Here is a 23,870-nt window from a genome sequence, read left to right on the forward strand (position 1 = left end):
GATGAGTTGTCCGAGGCATTTTGAGATGTGCTATTTTTTTATTTGTTTTTTTTGTATAATTATCCTCTTAAATATCGGATTTTGCATGAATATCCTTCCAAAATTGATATTTACATATATACCCTCGTAAAATACTTGTTTTGCTATTTTACCCTTTTTTTTTATTTTTGTTTTTGCATATGTACCCATGCTATCTAACAACGTTTCAAATTAAAATCCGATAGCATGGGTAGACATACAAATACTCTTAATAGGTAGACATACAAATAGAGCACGATCTCGATAGCAGAAGAAGACAAGAACAATAGTATAATTTTAAAATTTTATTTTATTTTTAATTAATATAGATATGATTTTTTTAACACCGTTAAAGCAATCGTTATATTACTGGCATTTGTACAATAACAGAGTTTACGAAGATATACATGCAATATCAATTTGAAAGGATATTTATGTAAAATATGATATTTAGCATAGTATCCATGCAAAAAAATCTTTTTTGATTTTATCGAATATGCCCGTACTCGTATAATCTGACTTGCTTGCCTATAAAAATATAAAAATAAATAAATAAAAATTAAAAAAGCGCACCTTAATCCGAAACTCCCAGCCCTCGGCGAGTGAGCTCACCACCACAGCTCCGAATTTCGAATCCGGATCCGGATCCGTTTGGGCGAACTTTTCGCCCTTGTTTCCCTTCCCCTTCCCCTCCCCGCTTCTTCTCCGCGGAATAGATCGATTCGGGGGAGTAGGGGCAAAGAAGTAGGGGTTGGGGGGGAAATGATCACACGCTCGAAGCTGGTGGAACAGCTCAGAGACTACCAGATCCGCTCTCAGCACAAGTGGGTCGCTCTTTTTAATCCCATATCACCGCCAGGTTTTCTTTTCTTTTTGTTTTTTTTCCCTCTTATTTAATTGCTTTATAGATCTCTAAAGGGTAGTTTTTTCTTTTATTTTTGAATTATGATTCTATGAAACGAGTTTTTCGCAAGAATTTTGGGTGGATGATAATCGATTAAATGATGCAGAGTTTGCAATTCTGTTTTCAAGATCTCCTAGAAAAGACTCATCAGATTTGATTAAATCAGCCTTCGTCGCTCAAAACTTGAATTTTTTCTGATGCATATGTATAATTATATGACCAACGAGCCTATGTTTTTTTTATTGAATTATTTACTTCAAATTTAGATTTGTATATGGTCATGATATTGATGTAGAGTAGGTAGTTTACAATTTGGAGCTCAATCAGAAGAAAATGAAAAGCAGGAAAGACATAATTAAAGGAATCCACCACTAAATTCAAAGGCAGTTTAACATAAGTTGTCCTACATCATTATTCATACCATCAAACGGAGGTCTTATTCTCCTCACAGGATCTGTGTCTGGCGGGTGTCAAATGCAAATCTTATTCATAACCCTTTGGCAGCTTTTCCTATGCTTCAATTTCAGGCAAGATTTTTGAGTTCCCTAGGAACCACTAGATGTTAAAAATTCAAAATACACTTTAATAGCTCAGCTACTGATTATATTATTACTTAACAAGTATTGGTTGGATTTGACTTCTTGAATTTGGGCTAGAAACATGGTTTACTGCATCACTGGTTGTTTTCACTATGGATATGCCTCCTATGTGATATAATCTCCTAACTTAATGTGGTACCATGATTTCATCTGGTTCCTTTTAAATCTTTAAAAGCATTCCCATTTTGCCAACAGGACATGGGTCATAGGGGCAAGCGATGCCCTCCTCAGTGCAATGTGCTGGGGAGACATTAAGATTCAAACTTGGATGATGGGATTTCCAAAAAATTTCTAAATCATTTGTCCTCTATCGATGTTTACTAATTACCATTCATGTAACTTTTGCAGCATCTGTTGATTTTGCAGGCTGACTGGTGCTCATATATGACTGCATGTGCTGTAGTCAGTTGAAACATAGTCTAGATATTTTCATGGTATAAAATGGAGGGGAGGAGTGCATACCTTTCTAGATTTTAAAACTGGCCAAAGTTTGAGATAGCTTTGATTAAACTCCAAGGAAATTATTTTGTCAATGAATTTGTCACAATCTAGGTTCATTTTGTCTGGATAGCTTCCAGCTGATTGTTTGAGCTCATTTCTATCTTCCTTTTCTCTCCTAATGGTTGAGTGACAAACTTGGAGAATTGATTCAAGGTAAGATTAGAAATTTGGTAGCTGAGTGACCATGGTTTATGAGATGGATGACAAGTTGTCATTATGTAGTAACTTATGGACGATAACAGCTTAACATCTATTTGATCCTGTTTATGATATATCAAGAGTAATTCCAATTATACGAAGAGTAATTCAGACCAAATGAAGAGCATTTCTTGGAGCATCTAAACTTCATCTTCAAAGAATTCCTTTGTATGCATAAAATTGCAAAATGCCAAACCAGAAACCAAACATTGTTCTCCTTATCACATAAAGAGAATTAGAAGATTTATACAGTATTTAAAACCGATAAACGTAATTATAAGAATTGCCTAGATTGTTGTTTACATAATAAAACTGAGTTGAGAAGTTTGCAATACTACGGACAAAGCAATATGATTACATCAGGGACAAAAGTATTCTGGATGAAGATTTCCCCCTATATGTGCCCTTCAGTAATTAGAAAGAAAATAAGCTGTTGTTCTCATCAATGTGGATGAATTCTCATTCAATATTTCTTTTATTCATGTGTTCTCCTTGATTTTTTTTGCAACTTTGATTAAGAGATCAGATCTGAGATCTGATATTTTTGTTCTTGTACTATATTTTAGAATGCGCTTTGAATTTGATCTGGCGTGTATAGAGCTTCACGGACAGCATCCCAAACTTGCATAGATTTGGTTTATTCTGTATCTGTTCAAGTCCTTCTTTCGTGTTGTGTTAAGATTGAATCAATCTGGTATTAAAGCATGTGAATCATTGAAGCAATTCCTTTCTAATTAACTTAATGTGGTTGAGGAGCAATGCTGATTACAATGTCTTGAAGCACGTCTAGAGGTTGCATGACAGAGGTTTCGAGGGAAGGAAAACTGATTGTTTGTCCTGAGAAGATGACAGATATTTTCTTGAAGGAGATATCACAAGCATGTCACTTTTTTAGATGTAGGAATGTGATGTCGTAAACTCCACTAACTAATCCATCTCTGGACAATCTTTCCTGAATCATATTCTGCTGTGGTTTTCAATGAGAAGGCCTCAATGCCTATGAGGGTTTTATTTGTCCGCTTAAGCTAGTCTTAATTTATTACGCGTCAGCTGTAAAGTTTGGACAGCCAAACTCATTTTGGATATTTTGAGTGCCGAATTGGACTATCAAAGATGATAAAGTGTTGCAGTATTCAGATTCAAAGAAGCCAATTATTATCAGCAATTGATATAAAAATATGGTCAGCTGGATCTGCTTTGTTTCCATGGTAGCATGGTTTGCTGTGCTAGTACCAAGCTCTGGACCGGTTGTCTGGCAGCACAGGCTCGTATCGTGCCGTACCGGGCTTGTACCAACATAGTAGAGGAGGTGGGGGAAAGGGCGAACGGGAGAGAGAAAAAAAGAGAGAAAATGGGGAGAGAGAAGGGTGGTGGAGGCCAACAGATGGCCAGCGGAGGGCGGCGACCCGGGCAGATGGCGGAGGAAGGCTCTATGGCCGGGTCTCCTGTTTGTTTGAACGAAACAGGGGACCTGGCCATGGAGCTTGGAGGAGCGTCTTCCGCGCGGCTCGCCGGCCTTCATCGGCCGGCCTCCACCTCCCTCTCTCTTCCTTCCTCTCCCTCTTCTTCCCTCCCCCGTTCGTTCTCTCTTTTTCTCTCTTTCCTTCTCCTTTTTTCTCTCCGGCAACGGATTTCGTTTCCGTTGCCGGAACCGTTCCAGTCTGCCACCGGGACGGTTTAGTACGACCAGAACCGTCCGGTTCAGGACGGTTCCACTGATCTTGCATGGTAGTATGTATAAAGTTTCTTTGGGAGATCCTACGATATGTCAAGCTTTCACCTGCGAATTGATTTTCCCAACTCTTAAAAACAACACAAAATTTATACAGCCTGTTTATATGTAGTGGGAACCTGGGGCTACGGATCACTATTTGGACACCCCTTATATGTTGGGGCCAAGAAAAAAAAGGTTGAATGGTGCAGGAGAAGTATATTTGCAAGCAGAAATTAGAAATACCTCACACTCCATTTTGATAAGTATTTCTGCAGTTGTTTTCCCAATTCCAGAATTTGTGACAAATGGATAGTTTTTTTGGCATATTAGATTGAGTAAGTTGAGCTTGTTAGAAGTTGAATCTTTTAGATGGGGTAAAACTAATTGCTGCTTCAGGCTATTCTATGTCTGGAAATTCTTCGGAATCTGCAGCATCTCTAACATTGTGAGATTGAGGAAGTCATGGCAACATTGGCATCATGGGAAGGCTTGAGGCTAGCCATGAAGGGTCACATGATCAGGTTGCTTGCCCCGATACTGTGAGAATATATGCAGTTGCCTTCTAGGTAGCAAAAAAAAAAAAAGGAAACCTATAGTTGATTATTCATAACCTTCATTGGTACTAGGAATATAAGCTCCCAGGTCTATTACTACTCACTACAGTTCTGAAAGGGAAAAAAGGCACTGTTAATTTGTTACAGGGGTGTGCGTGTTGGGGGTTGCACATATCCTTTTGTGTTTGCAGAAATAGTAACATATATTTTGTGGTCATGATGGTGAAGTAGATCATTGAGTTCTTATATAGGTACATAATGGAGAGTGTAGAGGAGAGCCTTGTTCCTTAAACAAATATTGCTAGTGCAGTTACCACTTAATAAAGAAAAATATGAAAGAAGTTTCCTCCACACAGAAAGTGGTATGGTAATCTATAGACCTGTTATTGACTAAACATAACTAATATAGTTTTGTTTGTTGTTGCCTGAAGGATGGGCCTAAAAGAGGATAGCTTGCCAAATCATGTGTTGTCAAATCCAACCTCACAGAGAAACATGTGGTATCTTTTATTTGCACAATCCTGACTGATATACAGGTAACAAGACCATGGATTCACTTATCCCATGAATGAGAATTTATAGACCTTTTAAAATGAGTATCGAGAAACATTGAAATCCATGAACAAAACTTCATATTAGAAATCACAAATCAAAGTATCTTTCTAGTTTGGTCGTTTCGGAATTTTTACATTGAGCGGGTTAGAGGTCATCCAGGCTAACAACCAGCTTATGAGAAGTCATGGGTAAACAAGTGCTACCAAAATAGAAGAAAGAAGAGGGAGAGGATCAGCTTGTTTGACAGTTGGAACAATAGGAGCAGTGGTAACTTCATATTTCATGCATGAATTTGGGCCTAGCAGTGAACCTAATTATCTGAATCAGAACCTTGGATCCATAACAAGCTTCAAACCTTATGTATATCTATAGGTAGAATAAGCCCATTGCAGCAATATGGGATTCTTCATTCTTATAAAAGGACCAGAGTAATCATGAACAATGATCATTATTTTTGAAATTTTATAACTTGAGTAAAAATAATTAGACAATATTCTTTTGGTCGCATATCCTATTTAAACAAAGATTTCTGTAAATAGCACATCACAATTTTTCCTCATCTTGTCAACTAAAAGCATGATATTATTTGACCACACTTTGGAAAAGATTGGTTTCCTTGATGCGCAATTGCCTGCAATTTTTTTCTCCCAGTTTTATTGTTCAGTCTATCAGTTTCTCATATATTTGAGATTTTTTTTCTCCACTTCACACTTATGTTCGATGGACTCCACATTGATATAGAAGATTTGCTTAGTTAGATGGACTCCACATTGATATAGAAGATTTGCTTAGTGTGTTTATAAGGGATAAGCACTACACTGCTTACCCCCCTTGTTCCTTGCAAGACTTATTGATGTCTCCAATAGAGAAACCATAGTTTATCTTATTAAATTTGTGATAGAATCATATATTTGAGGTCTGAACTCTCTTATTTTTATCTGTCCTTTTTATTAACCCCCTCTCGCATTCCTTGCAAGACTTATTGATGTCTCCAATAGAGAAACCATAGTTTATCTTATTAAATTTGTGATAGAATCATATATTTGAGGTCTGAACTCTCTTATTTTTATCTGTCCTTTTTATTAACCCCCTCTCGCATTTGATCTTCCCTTTTCATTTTGTTAACTGACATAATATCAGAAATGATATTTGGATGGAATCTGATTTAAAACCATATAGACTCATCCTATCCCTTCTCAAAGAACTGTCCTTATGTTCTTTCTAAACCCTGATTCAACTTTAACAATCACTAAAAATGGCATCCCAGTGCACGAAGTTCCTGTTACAATAGGCTCTGCGGAGGGTTAGATGTATGTGTGTAGAGAGATTGTTTCCATGTTTCGAACCCATGATACTTAGGTCACATGTTGTTTCGACTTTGTTGTTTCCATGTTTTTAACTCTACATGTTGTTTTCTTCATCATTCAAGTTTCGACTTTGTTTACCACAATCCCTCAAAAAAAGGGGGGGGGGGGGACTTTGTTTATGACAAACTTATCACTTAACTTCGTCTACTTTCAAAAAAACTCTTTCATTATGATCCTACGAGCCTCTTTGCATAACCTTGTATATTCCATCAAAATATTTTCTGATATGTTTTTCATTACCACCCACCGTTGCAACCATTCTACCATTTATCTCCTATTTTGAGCCACTTTCTTTGTTTACCATTAATAATTGATCAAAATTCAGCAGAATGCAAAGATGCTTCTTATCAAGCATGACCATTCTCTTATTTATGCTTATCTTCTAGTCTTGCCTAATAACTAAGTAATCCAGTTTGTGTTTAACACCCATCACGGAAAATGAAACTAGAGAAGCAAATATGAAGTTTGTGCATCCGTGCGTGTGCAGACACTACACTGTGGTACACATATGAACCAACAGTAGGCATAATATGGACAGTGGAGATGCCTCATAAATGGTTTTGTGAGGAGTTCACGTTATATTGTAGAATAGATAATATTCCAACCTTCAAGCATTATGCATCTATTAGAATTTGAAACAAAGATTTAAGAATCAAATGAGATACTCATGTTGGTTATGGACTGTCACTGTTGAGTATCGTAGCATATGGTGCCAGCCATGAGCCATGCATTCTCATTCTCATTCTCATTTCCCAAGAAACAGGTGGTGTTGATTCTTGCTGGCATGTGTCAAGTTCATACATGATAAAATGACCTAAAACCAGTGTACCACATCTGTTTTTAGCTAGTATGGTATGGAACCAAGGTCGGTGGAACCAAGGTCGGTGGAACCATCCCGAATCGGGCGGTTCGGGGAGTACCGACCGGCGGTGGACTGGGACGGTTTCGGTAACCGAAATTAAAAGCATCTGATGGAGGAGGAGAAGGAGAAGGAGAAGGAAAGAGAGGAAAAGAGAGAGAGAGAGAGAGAGAGGGGGGAGGGGAGGGATAGGAAGGAAGAGCGGAGGCCGGCGAGCGCGCGGAGGGGGAGAAGGAGAAGGAAAGAGAGAAGAAGAGAGAGAGCTGGGGAGGGAGGGAGAGGGAGAGGAAGGAAAAGCGGAGGCCGGCAAACACTTGCCGCTTCACTTAAAAATCGCCAAATTTAAGGGGGCCCTTGTTTCGAACGAAAAAAAGGACCGGAGGTGGAGCCTCTCTTCCATGCGCTCGCTTGTTGACCACCGCCACCCTCTTTCTCTCTCCCTCCCTCTCTCACCCTTCTCTCTCTCTTTTTCTCTCTCTTGTTCTCCCTCTCCCCCGTCCCTCTATTGTGTCGATGCGGGCCCGACACGGAACGGTACAAGGGCGTACCGATCCGTGCTGCTGGACAACCGGTTCGGGCCCTGTTCCGGCACAGTAGACCTGCATTTGGCACCTAAACATTTGGTTTCATATGGAGACCCATGATGTTAGTTAAAATCAATAAAGAATTGGTGCCAACAAAGAATTGTGGCACATAGGAAGAAACTTAATTTAGGTCTAAATCCAATTGGTGCCAACAAAGAATTGTGGCATTACAAAGTTTTAGACCTTCTCTATTCATTTCTCTTTTAGTTCATTTGCCTTTTCTTATATATCAAAATCTTTTTAATATTGAACAGAGACTGCCCTTAGGTGGCTAGTGGTCCTAGTGGAGAGGTGCCTAATCCTTAGCTGGTAATGGCTATTTGATCCTTCTTTTGTCATTAGACCACAATTAATGTGATTTTTCAGATACTCTTTTTATGATCATCTTTGTTGATAAGTTTTCAAGCTTTTCTGTGATAAAAAATTGGGTGGATACTACTCTAATTTCATATATATGGACTGGCAAAATGAGAACCAAAGCTAATGAATGCAGGAGTTGGTTTGGTTTCTGCTATGAAACTCATAAAACTATGGATCCAAGCGTTTTCTAGTCTGTTATGAAATTGGGTTGTTGTGAACTATACTACTCGAAATATTTTGAATTCAACATGTAAGCTTTTTGAAAAATCTGGATAAGTTTGAAATTTGTCAGGACTATACGACTGATAATTATTGATTGATAGAGGTTTCTTTGACTGCATGAACTCCTTGTCTATGGTTTTAAAGGAACCATATATCATTTGCTGAAATTAAATAGCCAACTATGTATCATCTAATTTCTTTTCACTCTTTACACACGCAGTTTTGTTACTTGAAATGCAAATAGTTAGCCCTTTGACCTGCCTAAATATGGAAACTTTGGCAATACTTTTGCAGGCGGGACATTATTGGAGCTCTGTCATGTGGTTTACTGTTGTGTTTTCTTGTAATCTCTTCGTATGTTACGCTGTATTTCAGATACTTCAGGCTTTCGGCTGTTATTATATGTTTGGGAATTCTTCTTCCTGTGTGCCTTCAAGTCTGTAGGCAGAGAAAGCTGGCCAAAAAAAGAGAGAGAAGATTGTTGTTACCTCTATCAATGTGATTTATTATTGGTGATTCGACACATATTTTAGCATTTAACTTGGTCGAACACAGGATTAACTTGGCTAGCATATTGAGATGGCCAAGAAGCACCAAGGACTAGTCTAGGTTGCTCATCATATCTGCCCGCTCCTTGAAGGATAATTTCTTTTCAATCTTATTAAAAGATGGGCTACATTGATTCTCATTTTGCGAGGCTTACCTGTACACTTTTCCAGCATATCTTAATCGCCTTGTCATGTAAAATGAAGATTGTGGGAAAACTGACAGACTTCACTGAATCTTACAAGGGCGTTCAGCAGAAACTGTTATTCTTTGCTATGATATCTTGAATATCACTTCATGTAATTGATGGTTATGGTTGCATCTTCTTTTTGCTGGATGTAATTCTTCCTGAGTTTCAGAGAATCAAATTTGTCTCTGCATAGTGACCTGTTTTTTACTTTTGAAAAGGTTCTGTTCTATAGGATTAGAGTTGAATATAAAAAAGAAAGTTTGTTGATAGGTTAATTGCATCCAATATGAATTTGTCATCTTTATCAGCTGGAATGAAGTTCTCATCCTGGCTTTATAAGCTTGATTTAGTTGAACACTTAGTTTAGAACACCACGTAGGTATAACTATGGTTGTCTCAAACTCGATATATGAAGGGAAATAATGTTACTACATCTTGTTTTCTGGTTTACATCTCAAACCATAATCCTTGGCAGCAGTTGTTAGTGTTTTGGATCTTAGGTTCGAAATCCTCATCCTTTTCTTTTTATAAGATGTGTTACTACTTTTCTATGATAATAAGAACACTTTTTTGACGGATCAAGATTACACAAGGATATGCTTAATAAGCGGAGATGGCCATGTATGATTTGAAAAAAAATAAAGATTTTCATAGTTATAAAAATTCTCCACCAGACCCAAAAGGGCATGCCTTGCGAAGTTTGTGACAGCCGTTGTTGTTTTCGACCATAATCCTTGGCGGCATCTGTTGATGTTTAGAGATACTATTTATATCTAATCTTGACTCATCAAGTAGTTAAATCCTTTAGAACTCCTGAATTTTTTATCATACTGGAGTTTATTCTCTGCTGCATTAATTTGTTGCTAAGTTGCTGCATAGGTTGTTAAGTTTGGCTAGAATTATAATTTGTTGCTATGAGTTCAACAATGTATGGTAACAAAGCTTAGTTTAACGGGTTTCTTATCTTAAAAGTTGCATTCTTTTATTTAAAAGTAATTCTGTTGTTTCTTATTTTTCTGTAACAGATTTTTGTTTTTCTAATGAAGGGGGTTTTCTTCAATAAACGTAGGATGAGTTTTGTTCCTTCCCCTATAAAAAAAGAATTTACTGAACTCATTGAACCAACCTGTCAATGTTGCGAATGCCACTTGGCTTAAAATTCCATTTTCTTTTATGAGTCTCACTGAATTATACTTGTATGTAGTTTGGAACACATGAAGCTGATAAAATCAATACAGTTGCTGTACAAAAACTATGGGTTACAAAAGGAGAAGTGATAGCCTGAACACTGAAGTAGATGATTATTAAACACAGCGACAGGTTAAGAATTGGGAGGAAGGCTTGTGGTAGATAAAGCTTTTCTTTTAATTTATTTATATTTTTAAGGTAAGATAAACAGTTGAACTTTAGAAAGTTCATAGACAAGCATGTGATGGTTGATTTATAATTTTTTATGCTTTTAGCGGGCGTACTCAGTACTATTGATTAAATGATGCCATGGAACACTGATTACAGTGTTTTGTTGGCTCAGCAAACCTACTGATTTCGAATTAAGTACTGGTTTTCCTGGTTAATTGGCTTACATTCTCTTTTACCAGTCCCCATGGGTTATCATGATGAAGAATGCTTGTTGCTTGTTGCTCTAGCAAGTTGTATCCCTTCATATATTGTGGCACCTTTCTATCGGCTGAGGCTCAATATGTAGCTATTATTGAATCTTTTTGCAGGAAAAAAAATATCTCTAAAGTCTGTTGATTATGACAATTTTGTTGTTTGTTGGCTCTATTTCTTCTGAGAACAAGCTTAAGCATTCAAGGACTTGTTTGGTTCGTGGTGAAAGCTGATGCTTGGAAAAGTAGTTTTTGCATGTTTGATTGTCGATCAAAATTAACACATTCACAATGGCTTTTGTTTAGTTGAGCATTTACTTTTTAAAAAAAAATATAAAAAAATATTATATTTTTATTAAAAAAATATGCTATTCTATCTAAACTTTTTATATATATATATTTTAAAAATTATTTCAGTAGAATTGAATTTTTGTATATTTTATATAGATTTTTTCCATAGAATTCTATATATATATATATATATATATATATATATATATATATATATATATAGATTTTTCCCCCCATAGAATTCTATGGGAATCTTTGTCCTAGAGGCTTTGCCGAGACGTGACAATGGGAGTAGGATGGTCATGTTTGGAAGTTGGCGGCGCCGCGCGGCCAGTGGGATTATGGGATGCTTTCAGGCGTTGCTATCGCTCTCACCACTAGATATTAAAAGCTACCGTTCCGCCGGGCAAGTAGTCGAACACTTTGGAGGCCCCATGAAAGCCTCTTTGCTCAAACGGCATAGATTGCCCCTGATCCCGCTAAAGATTACAATTAGACCCGTTTTAGAAAAGCGTGGCGTGACCCAAGCGAATGTCCTGTCATGCTTTGATGGAGTGGTGCTCTGCATAATGCTTTAATAGAAGCATTTTTTCCTTCTAGGAATATGATTCCTGAAAAATAAATTCGCAGGAAGAAGATACCTAGGAAAGTACTTTTGGCATGTTTGATTGACCTTGGGAAAGTGACAAATTTCCAAAGTGCTTATGTTTGGTTGGCCATCTACTTTCCTAGGAAAGTTATGTATAATTCCTATTATACCCTTAATAAAAATTAGATCTTTAATGCATCTTTAATGCTGAAGGGTCTTTTTGGAAAAAAGTAAAAATAAAGTGATTCCCGCCTCATGAAATGTGGGAATCATATTTCCATGGGAATACAACTTTTCCGTCTCTCTCCTTTGAAAACTCCAATCAAACAAGAGGCATCTCATTACTTTCCCGTTGACCACACTTTCTCTCCTTCTTTTCCCACGAACTAAACGAGCCTTATTAAAAGCGCCTCGCCCTAATTGGCAGTTGACTGACTTCAGGCAGGCTATTTTGGTTAGCGGGCGCAGTTGACTTGACGCAAAGGTGCTGTGTCTTGGGTCTTAGCTCACCGCAGGTGCTTACGTAAACCGATACAGCCACTGTCCAGAAAGAAAAGGATAAGCCAAGCAAGAAGGCAAAGAGTGGTGCTGGGTTGATAAGCCCTTATTAGATTAGGCGCCCCTCGCTCCTTCATGAATAAGGTTCATCCGAGCAAGATGAACTTTCTAGGGCTCTGTTGGCATAGCTTGATGGTCACGTAGTTACGGATGGCGGTTTTTATATAGTAGCCGGTCACAGGCGTAGAGACCTCGTTCCATCGGTTTATCCGGAAAAGCCCTCATCTCTTAAGGAAAAGGCGATTCCACGAGGTCGAATAGGCAAAGCGTTATCCCCATTTTTGAATTCGAATATGCAGTTGATTAAATTAAGAAGAATATTATTATATAAAAAAACTGAATTAGAGGTAGAAGCTGCAGCCGGAGCGACAGAAGATACAGCCAAAGAACCGCAAGAATAGGAATAGACTGATCTTCACATGATCCTAGCAAAGCAATTCAAGGAGCGTAGTTATATCTACTGGAGCTATATGTGTCCCATTTTCCCACAAACATGGGCAGTTTATGAACTAACATGCTGGTAACACAATTGTGGACATGTTAGAAAATCAACGTTTATGCAAACCAAGAGCACCCCGTGAACAATTAATTAATGCAACTAAGTTGTTACCACAACTCACTTGTATGTCTTTATACTTGCAGAGTGGTTGAGTCATGGATACAGTTATAATCATTTTTGTTGAAGTGATTTTACAAGAAATATCTACAAAATGCTTGTTGAATCATCTAATGCAATGTGGCATTGGCATGGTATGGTCAAAATCTAAGTGATGCCACTTTTTTTTTTTTTTTGGTATATCGGCTGTTTATACTAATCTCGCCTGAGCACAACTAGTCGAATTCATAGAAATAAAACTACACAATGCCGGATGGACAGAAGCGTGCTGAGTCCAGAAAATCTCTCCAGCATGTTGGGCAGAAGATGAGGCGACTTAATCAGTAGCTCTGTTCGCCTCTTGAAATATATGCATGGCTTGGAAAGCACAGCACTCTCTCAGTATCAGCCGGATGTTGCCTATAAACGGGCGCTTTGCCTCCCCCCACCTCCCTTCAATATATGCTCAATTACCACGGCTGAGCCCCCCCTCAAGGATGATATACCTAGTCTTTAGCACACATATCACATAGGTGAGTTCTTCTCACGTAGCCTAGAGCTCCTATAACAATCAATCTGGAGGCATGGTCTATGATCACGAACACCACTGTCAGCAGGCAAACTACCATCGAAATTCATCTTAAGATGGACAGAGAGTGGCCACATCTTTTTCACGCACTTTGCCTGTCTTTTTGTGCGGCGTAAGAAGGGGAAATAGTGAGAAACAGCTAACCTATTCCCTCTGATATTTGGAAAATTCATTTGCAAAGCCTAGCGATGACAAAGAAGAAGAAGAAAAAAAATATACTGGTGTTTATATCATTGCAAAGAAAGCATGCTTTTCAACCAAGTTTAATTTTTCTTCCATTCTTTTTTTTTTCTCTCCAGGGAGACCCAAAAAAAGAGGAGGAAAAAAAAAGAAAAAAAAAAGAAAAAGAAAAAACCTCTCCCTGTGTATGTAGTCGCGATTCAGACCTGGACCTAATAAATACTTTTGAAACGTTAACCCGGCCTGACCCAGAAGGCCGAAATGGGCAGGATAGGGCCGAACCGGAAGTAGCAGGGGTGGTTCTATATACACCCCCCCTATTGCTCAGGACACCCCCCAAAAATTAAAAAAAATTAAATACTCTCTACACCCCCCAATTTGCTAAGGACACCCCTAAAAAATTGAAAATTCCTAAATTACCCCCCACCCTCCCCACCCCCTCACCTAAATTGCTCTCTACACCCCCCAAACCCCCCCCCCCCACCCCGCTCTTCCCCTCCCCTCCCGCCGTCTCCCCCTTCTCCCTCTCGTCGCCGGTTGGTGCATTGCACCTCGCCAACGCCCAAAACCCCCCCGTTCCCCCTTCTCCCTCTCGTCGCCGGCATTCTCCCGATCTCCGACCACCTCGCCGGCTTCTCCCGGAACCACCTCCCCGGCCATCTTCCGAGCAACGAGCACCTCGCCGGCGCCTCCACGACCACCTCGAGGTAGCTCCCCCCCCCCGCCTCCAGTGCTCCGTTCGGCACTGGATCGCCGAACAGAACCCTTCTGTTCGGCTGAAGAGTGCCGAACAGAAGCCTTCTGTTCGGCAACCCTCAACCGAACAGAAGCCTTCTGTTCGGCTGCACAGTGCCGAACAGAAGGGTTCTGTCCGGCTCTGTGCAGCCGAACAGAATCCTTCTGTTCGGCTCTGTGGAGCCGAACAGAATCCTTCTGTTCGGCACTGTGCAGCCGAACAGAAGGCTTCTGGTGCCAAATCGCGTGCCGTGCTGAATTTTGTGCCGAACATTTATGTATGCAATTGAATTATTTTCTTTGATATAGCCTAACATTGAATTTCTATATTTTCAGACATGGATCCCCGTCCCGCCAGAGTTAGACCTACGGCGTCAGCTAGGAGACGTCGTGCTAGGATTGCTTCTCCCGAGCCTGCTCATATGCCATCGGACTCTCCTGAGTCAGAGCATGATGATATGCCCGCTAGGGGCGAAGACGATGAGTCCGTTGGACCATGTCCAGGAGGTCCAGAGGATGAGTCCGTCCTGATCAGTTTCAGGACGCATATAGCAGCTTCCATCTGGAGGCAACAGGTATTGTTTATTTGTTATAGCATTATATTTTGTTTATTGATGTTTTATAAAGTAGTAGTAATTATACATTTATATTACAGGAACGGGCTCCACTAAAGTGCATGAACCATACTGCCAAGGTTGGTGAATGGAAGTGGTGGTCTTCAAACCAACCAAATACCAGGTTCAAAGCACTATTGAGGCAGTCGGGCCTCATAGAGTTAGTACAGTGCTCTTATCGATTCACCGATAAGATTCTGATTTCGGGCTTCGTAGAGAGATGGTAGCCCGAGACGAACACCTTCCATATACCATTTGGCGAGATCACTATCACGTTGGATGATGTATCCGCCATTTTAGGGATTCCTGTCGCAGGTGCCTCAGTAGCAGTTTCTCCTGAGAGGATGAGTGATCGGGATGCTGAGGAGCTACTTGTGGAGTTGTTGGGGGTGTCAGCTGGAGACGCGCGTCAGGAGGTACTGTCATCGCGCGGTCAGTCTGTGAGGATGGAGTGGCTGAGGACTCAGTTTCACTCTGTATCTGATAGAGACAACCAGCAGAGGATAGAGTGTGCAGCACGAGCCTATTTGTTATTTTTGTTAGGCTGCACACTCTTTGCTGATAAGAGTGGGACCAGGGTGCCTATAGCGTATCTGTGTTTACTGCGGGATCTGGATAGGGTGAGCACATATGCCTGGGGTACAGCTGCCTTAGCATATTTGTATCGGCAGTTGGGGATTGCGTCGAGGTCATCAGTGAGACAGATCAGTGGTTATATGACGCTTCTGCAGGCATGGATTTATGAGCATTTTCCAGCACTCAGTCCTCACCCGTCGCTCGAGTATACTGATGCCAGTCCCCGCGTGCACCGCTGGATGCCCGGTACTCCATTCCGTACCACGATGGACCATTTAGTGGTTCTACGTGAGTCATTGGACCTTTTGAGCATCGATGAGGTACGTATCATATTACCATTTGCTTGTGTTTGTCAGTACTTTTAATATGCGATATAGTATAAAACTGAAATGGACCTTTTGTTTTGCAGGTTATTTGGGATCCCCATCATCGGCTTCGGGGAGATCGCCCATATATTGATATCGCATTTTTTAGTGGCTCCATCAAGTGCCTTGATATCGTAGAACCCTATCATCCAGAAAGGGTTCTTAGACAGTTTGGTCGTATTCAGACCATCCCTCGAGCGCCACTAGCCCCTACGCGAGCCAACAGAGGTTCCACAGCAGGCTCGTACCGGATACATTACTCCTATATGGATCAGCTTTGGGAGCGGTGGGAGGACCACGTGCTGAGCCAGGCGAGCAGGAGCCACCCAGTTACCCGGCCATCAGACAGCGTACCGGGATACATGGAGTGGTATCTCCGTATCACGCACGTTGCAGTTCAGCCTCCTCATCTGCGCTCGAGTACTCATTCTGGAGCTAGGAGAGGTCATGATGATGCTGACATGCACCGGCGGCGTAATGCAGCTGCACTCGGTATCAGTACCGACATTGTACGGATGGGTCCCTCAGAGGCTACGTCACTAGGTGCCGGGCACCTATTTGATGCTATTTCTCAGATGCATCTGGTACTTCTGGGTGATGAGCCTGGCCCGAGTACAGCACCCTCTCATTCGGATCCAGCACCCTCTCATTCGGACGTACAGCAGTACACGCGTCGACGATGGCGTCATAGGGATTGATGATGGAGCCTTTGTAATCTTTGTAAAGCCTTTGATATTAATGAAAAATATATATTTTTGGTACATTTACGTGTAATCTTTGTAAAGCCTGGCCCGTTCTATTTTACACAAATATAACAGTGCACATAACAATCAATCGGACAATGCGAAGACAGATATTTTTTGATTTATATTGATGATGGAGTTTCACAGAGAACATCCTCATGATCTTTCAACATTTTAAATACATAGCTAACATAACTGTTGCTTATCAGAAAATCCGCCTCAATCATCAAAGGCAAACATTTAAATACATAGCTAACATACAACTAGATTCACTGACCCAAAAACAAGAAAGTGAGATAGTGCAATCAGAAGTTCTTCCCCATGATACACTTCACAAGGTCTAAGATGCGAAAATAATCATAAACAAGAGATGAATGTTTACCCTTCAGCCCATCACGACTATAGCGGTTGCTACCTGAAAGATTATTACATGGACTTCCACCAATAACCAGATCAAACCCACCAAATGTGTTAATCATCTGCTCAAGCTTGTCACCGTTAAGTTCTTGTACATCAGAAAGGTCTATTAGTTCCCCTGTGTGCTAGGATTGCTCCCACCAGCTCTTAAGTATGTTTCTGTTTACATCTGAAATCTCAACGGAAACAACAGTCTTCATATGTATTCCCAGCTGATGGAGAGCCACCTCAGCACCCCCAATACCCGAAAAATGCGAAGACAGATATTTTTTGATTTATATTGATGATGGAGTTTCACAGTACATGACTCTAAGAGCCCAAAAAAATTTACAACTTTCAAAAATTGTACATATATAAAGAATCAATCTAACTCTACTGTCTCGCTAGTTATAACATTAGGTGAGATGCTCTCTTTGAACTGTTGAATCCGTGCTTCATATGAATTTTCCCATCCGGTAGCACAAGGAAGATGATATTTTCGCCAGTTGGTTGCTACTGGCGGAACGGGATGTCCCGGCAACAAGAACACCTTCAAAATTAGAAATAAGAAAATATTAATAGCTACAAAATTATAAATAAGCAAAATTAAATAAGCAAAATTAAATATTCGCAAGTGTTGTGAACGTAGTACCTCAACAAAATGATTTCTATTTACGAATCCGATAGCGATATCTTTGCGGGATAGAAGAGGTACTGGCACAGAACGGAGAGGTAGGAAGGTCAGACATTGTTGCAACGAGAGATGGTATAGGACAACATTATAGCAGGATGCTATAAGATGACCCATGTCCGGCATAGTCATCCATCTGTCATATGGTGGACAATCATCATAATATGATAATGCATGAGTGATCTCAGCAATCGTCCCTTCCACACCATATAATGTGCGATAGTGGTCCGAATGACATTGCAACTCTTGCAATAAATCCTTCCTAACACGCACCCAGTCATCTTCTCCAAATCCCAGTAAGTCAGCTATTGCCCTAAATCCGCAATTCCCATCAGCTTTTACATCCTTGATATGCTGGATGTATGGTCTCAAGGCAGAAGGAATAGCATCAATATAGATAATGGGCGTATGTGACTGGGCTCTAGTACGAAAAACCTGCAAATAATATCAAATGATAGAAAATATGTAACAATGGCAGAAATATCCAAATAGTTATCCGTCTCAGCACTTCCCGTACCGGCACGGCACGGCACGTCCCGACATGTCCCGTATCGGCACATCTCGGCACGGCACGTATCGACATGTCCCGTATCGGCACATCTCGGCACGGCACATCCCGTATCGGCACATCTCGGCACGGCACGTCCCGACATGTCCCGTATCGGCACATCTCGGCACGGCACGTCCCGACATGTCCCGTATCGGCACATCACATACCGGCACGGCACGGACCGTCCCGTAGACGTTGTGATACCTATTGTAAGGAAATAAATATTTGGTACTTACCTTTTGCTTGGGCCGCCTCTTTTGAATCTGAGTAGATGGATTGCGGATGGTAACTTTCTCAACACCAGGTGAATAACTATCCTGTCCAGATAGAACCAACTCAAACGCAGACGGGTCACGTCGAGTAGACGTATCAACCTTCATTGAAGCGCGCCCACGTGAACCAATCTTCCGTTTTGCAGGCTCTAAAAGAGGTGTACTATCTGGACTTGCAATCTCTCGTAACTTCTTGATCATCTGCAATTGAGAAGCCCTATCTAACTTCTTGAATCGTAGCGCAATCAAATCTAACTCTGCATCACAACTCAACTGAATTGGCTGCACGGGGGGGGGGGGTAGGCAGAATATCAAGTTTCCTCCAATGAGGATCTATGCAGTCGAGAGGAATGGGCCGACCTTCCACCCTGTACCGCGCAATCTGGTGAGCACATGGTATACCATGTGTGCGTCGAATAGCGCACCCACAATTTGAATCATCAAACCCAACTGAATTGGCTCGTTTCGATTGGGCGAGGACATGATTTAACGCACTTATAGATATGAAACCTCGCAACTCTTTGAATTCAGCTGGCTTGAAGTTGTGCTGCACTACCATTAAACTCTTCTCCAATGAGGCTTTAACGGAGCTGTGCTGCAACTCAATCAATCCATGTATTCTAGTCCAAGATGACTCGAAACTTCCTTGGCTTGATCCAAGCTGCTTTTTGAGCTTTGCATGTGCACTCTCGACCCTAGTAAACAAATGAAAGTTAGATATAAGAATTGAGGCAAATTAAAATTAAATGAGTCTTTATTTGTGATACCTATTTGTCGTCACATTTCCGTAGTGCCTGCATGTATCCGTCCACGCCGCAACAAATCTTTCCTTGTATTTGCTCAGCCAAGTATCTGACACATACTGTAGTGCATCTGGATAGGTACCGAACTCTCTCTGCAGTGCACTCCAGCGATCATTATACTCGTCTTCCGTGGAGGACAGCACTAGTACATTCCAACTCATAATAAATTTATCCCATTTCTCCTTCAATTCGAAAAATTTTTTGCACTTGGCCAAAACATTCCTACTAATATGCCATCTACATAATAAATGTCTAGCAGTAGGAAATACTTTATGAATTGCATTCATCAAAGCCAAGTCTCTATCTGTAACAATCAACTCAGGCAAAACATCATCAGCTATGACACTGCGCAATCTCTCTAATGCCCAAGTATAGCTTTCTTCCCCCTCAGAATTTAAGTATACAAAAGCAATTGAAAATGTCATGTCAGTAGATGTCACCCCCACAATCTCTAAGAGCGGAAGACGATACCTATTCGTCTTGTACGTGCAATCCATTATCAACACACGGGGAAATGCACGGAACAAATCAATGCTGCCAGGGTGTGCCCAAAATAAGTCATGCACAACATCCGTATTAGTACAATTCCTATGCCACTCAATATATTTAGCCTCTGATAATTTACCTAATAGATGTTGCATTTTAGACCTCCCGGCTTTCTCTGCAACCTTAAACCGTTGACGTACATTGTAGATAGTCTTGATAGTCGTAACATTGAGGGCATCTCTTTCCTTCAATGTGGATAATATGTCCTTTGGACGAACCAAACTCTTCGATATATCCACTAACAATTCCGTCTCCTGCTCAGATAATCTCCCTGCATATGAGTGCCCCTCCAGATTCTCTGCAGCGGGATGATTGTGCACTCCACATACGACCAGTAATATCCAATCATCCGCAGTATCCAATTTCTTTCCTCTTAATGCAAAAGGGCATCCACACTTCTTTGTCCCACAGGCAGTCTTTATTCGCTTTTCTTTTTTGGTTCGGTACGTCCCACCCCTCTCACAACCTAACGTAATTCTGGGTTTCTTAGAAATGGTACCTGCATCGGATGATTTGATTACAACAACAAAACCATTTCGCCTCCCAGCTTCACGACACCAATTACACAAGTCCTCTCTACTCTTGAAGATCTATACATTAAACAATTTATGTAAGTACACAGTTGTAAAAATAGCTCGCTAAACTATTACAAAATTGCACAATACATTATAATACCTCGTAAGTTGTAAATTCGCTTGTGTAATCCAGTACAAATTCTGATCCAATTATACTCGATTCGGTTGTAGCATAGCCCTACATATAAAATAATTTATCACCAAGAATTAATGAATCAGAGGATCTGTTCGGCACAAAATTCAGCACGGCACGCGATTTGGCACCAGAAGGCTTCTGTTCGGCTGCACAGTGCCGAACAGAAGCCTTCTGTTCGGCAACCCTCAACCGAGCAGAAGGCTTCTGTTCGGCACTGTGCAGCCGAACAGAAGGCTTTTGTTCGGCGATCCAGTGCCGAACAGAGCACGAACCGTGAAAAAAAAAAATTTCGAAACAAGGTGGAACACGTACCTTTGCGGCCGATTCTTCGTCCCAAATCACTAGTTGCTTGTCCATGCTTCGAATGGGGCTTAAATCTCCTTCAAAGATCGCCTAAACGATGTAAATGGATCGAGGGGTTTAAGGGGGGTTTGAGGGGGTTTTTTTTTTTCTTTTCAAAACGAAACGGAGGAGGAGGAAGGGGGGGTGTATGAGAAAATTTCAAGGGCAATATGGTAATTACACTAAAGATTAGTTTGGGTATTTTTTTTTTGGTTTTTGGGGGGTGTCCTGAGCAATAGGGGGGGGGGGGGGGGGGGGGGGGGTGTATATAGAACTACCCAAGTAGCAGCCAGCGGGTGGTAATATCGTAATTGTATAACTATCCGTGGTCAGAGTTTTGGGAACAACTGACCACGCGCCCTTTACAGGGGTGGTTCTATATACACCCCCCCTATTGCTCAGAACACCCCCCAAAAATTAAAAAAAAATTAAATACTCTCCACATCCCCCCATTTGCTAAGGACACCCCTAAAAAATTAAAAATTCCTAAATTACCCCCCACCCTCCCTACCCCCTCACCTAAATTGCTCTCTACACCCCCCAAACCCCCCCCACCCCGCTCTTCCCCTCCAAAACACCCGCCAACGCCCAAAACCCCCCCGTTCCCCCTTCTCCCTCTCGTCGCCGGCATTCTCCCGATCTCCGACCACCTCGCCGGCTTCTCCCGGAACCACCTCCCCGGCCATCTCCCGAGCAACGAGCACCTCGCCGGCGCCTCCACGACCACCTCGAGGTAGCTCCCCCCCCCACCTCCCCAAATCGTTCGGCACTGGTTCTTTGAACCAGTGCCTTCGGTTCGGCCCCATGGGGCCGACCCGCTGCAATTGGGTCGGCCACATGGGGCCGACCCGCTGCAATTGGGTCGGCCCCATGGGGCCGACCAAAATACATTGGTTCGGCCCCATGGGGCCGAACCAATGTATCTTGGTCCCCATGGGGCCGAATCCAAATTTTTTTTTTTTTTCTGTTGCTAGACTAAGGATTATTTTTATTCCCAAATTTTAGCCTAGATCACGTCCTTAGGGTGAATTGGATACCCAACATCAAGGACAAGTTTTTCATTACTAGATTAGATAGTAATTTGAGAAGTAGGGATAATTTAGAATCATTATCATATAGCATTAACATGGTGCATCCAAATATGATGATCTTGTTACCTTCATCGATGTCATTCTTGATCTTGGAATGATTATCTCATATCAAATGCTCTATCAAATAATAAAACCACAACATTAGTTAACGAACAAAAACTAAAAACAAAAACTAAGAACTGCGGCATAGTTTTAGGTAAAGTCTATTATTGAGTTATGTCTTGAGTTTACGAGTCGTATACTTTTGAATTATCATTTATGTATGCAATTGAAGTAACATTGAATTATTTATCACAAAACCTAATCATGTAGATTCCAAGAAGTAACTTGTTTCTTTTTTGGCTTGTTTTATCATTTATCATTTATGTATGCAATTGAATTATTTTCTTTGATATAGCCTAACATTGAATTTCTATATTTTCAGACATGGATCCCGGTCCCTCCAGAGTTAGACCTACGGCGTCAGCTAGGAGACGTCGTGCTAGGATTGCTTCTCCCGAGCCTGCTCATATGCCATCGCCCTCTCCTGAGTCAGAGCATGATGATATGCCCGCTAGGGGCGAAGACGATGAGTCCGTTGGACCATGTCCAGGAGGTCCAGAGGATGAGTCCGTCCCGATCAGTTTCAGGACGCATATAGCAGCTTCCATCTGGAGGCAACAGGTATTGTTTATTTGTTATAGCATCAGTTACTTCTGGGTGATGAGCCTGGCCCGAGTACAGCACCCTCTCATTCGGATCCAGCACCCTCTCATTCGGACGTACAGCAGTACACGCGTCGACGACGGCGTCATAGGGATTGATGATGGAGCCTTTATTTTGATTATGTAGCTTCGACTTTTTTTTTGTGTAATTTGAAACTGTTGATATTAATGAAAAATATATATTTTTGGTACATTTACGTGTAATCTTTGTAAAGCCTGGCCCGTTCTATTTTACACAAATATAACAGTGCACATAACAATCAATCTAACAATGCGAAGACAGATATTTTTTGATTTATATTAATGATGGAGTTTCAATACCTCGTAGATGTCACCCCCACAATCTCTAAGAGCGGAAGACGATACCTATTCGTCTTGTACGTGCAATCCATTATCAACACACGGGGAAATGCACGGAACAAATCAATGCTGCCAGGGTGTGCCCAAAATAAGTCATGTACAACATCCGTATTAGTACAATTCCTATGCCACTCAATATATTTAGCCTCTGATAATTTACCTAATAGATGTTGCATTTCAGACCTCCCGGCTTTCTCTACAACCTTAAACCGTTGACGTACATTGTAGATAGTCTTGATAGTCGTAACATTGAGGGCATCTCTTTCCTTCAATGTGGATAATATGTCCTTTGGACGAACCAAACTCTTCGACATATCCACTAACAATTCCGTCTCCTGCTCAGATAATCTCCCTGCATATAAGTGCCCCTCCAGATTCTCTGCAGCGGGATGATTGTGCACTCCACATACGACCAGTAATATCCAATCATCCGCAGTATCCAATTTCTTTCCTCTTAATGCAAAAGGGCATCCACACTTCTTTGTCCCACAGGCAGTCTTTATTCGCTTTTCTTTTTTGGTTCGGTACGTCCCACCCCTCTCACAACCTAACGTAATTCTGGGTTTCTTAGAAATGGTACCTGCATCGGATGATTTGATTACAACAACAAAACCATTTCGCCTCCCAGCTTCACGACACCAATTACACAAGTCCTCTCTACTCTTGAAGATCTATACATTAAACAATTTATGTAAGTACACAGTTGTAAAAATAGCTCGCTAAACTAATACAAAATTGCACAATACATTATAATACCTCGTAAGTTGTAAATTCGCTTGTGTAATATA

General features: G+C 41.0%; 1 protein-coding gene across 1 annotated transcript; it reads left to right on the forward strand.

The window, feature by feature from the left end:
- Positions 1-670: 670 nt before the first annotated feature.
- On the forward strand, positions 671-9,446 carry LOC108511131. The gene is made up of 3 exons (XM_017841705.3): positions 671-877; positions 4,304-4,379; positions 8,730-9,446. The coding sequence occupies exons 1-3, from the start codon at positions 781-783 to the stop codon at positions 8,935-8,937; spliced, it is 381 nt and encodes a 126-aa protein (XP_017697194.2). The 5' UTR covers positions 671-780; the 3' UTR covers positions 8,938-9,446.
- Positions 9,447-23,870: the final 14,424 nt, after the last annotated feature.

Source organism: Phoenix dactylifera, chromosome 16 (assembly GCF_009389715.1).
Source record: "Phoenix dactylifera cultivar Barhee BC4 chromosome 16, palm_55x_up_171113_PBpolish2nd_filt_p, whole genome shotgun sequence".
In the NCBI taxonomy this organism is placed as follows: domain Eukaryota; kingdom Viridiplantae; phylum Streptophyta; class Magnoliopsida; order Arecales; family Arecaceae; genus Phoenix; species Phoenix dactylifera.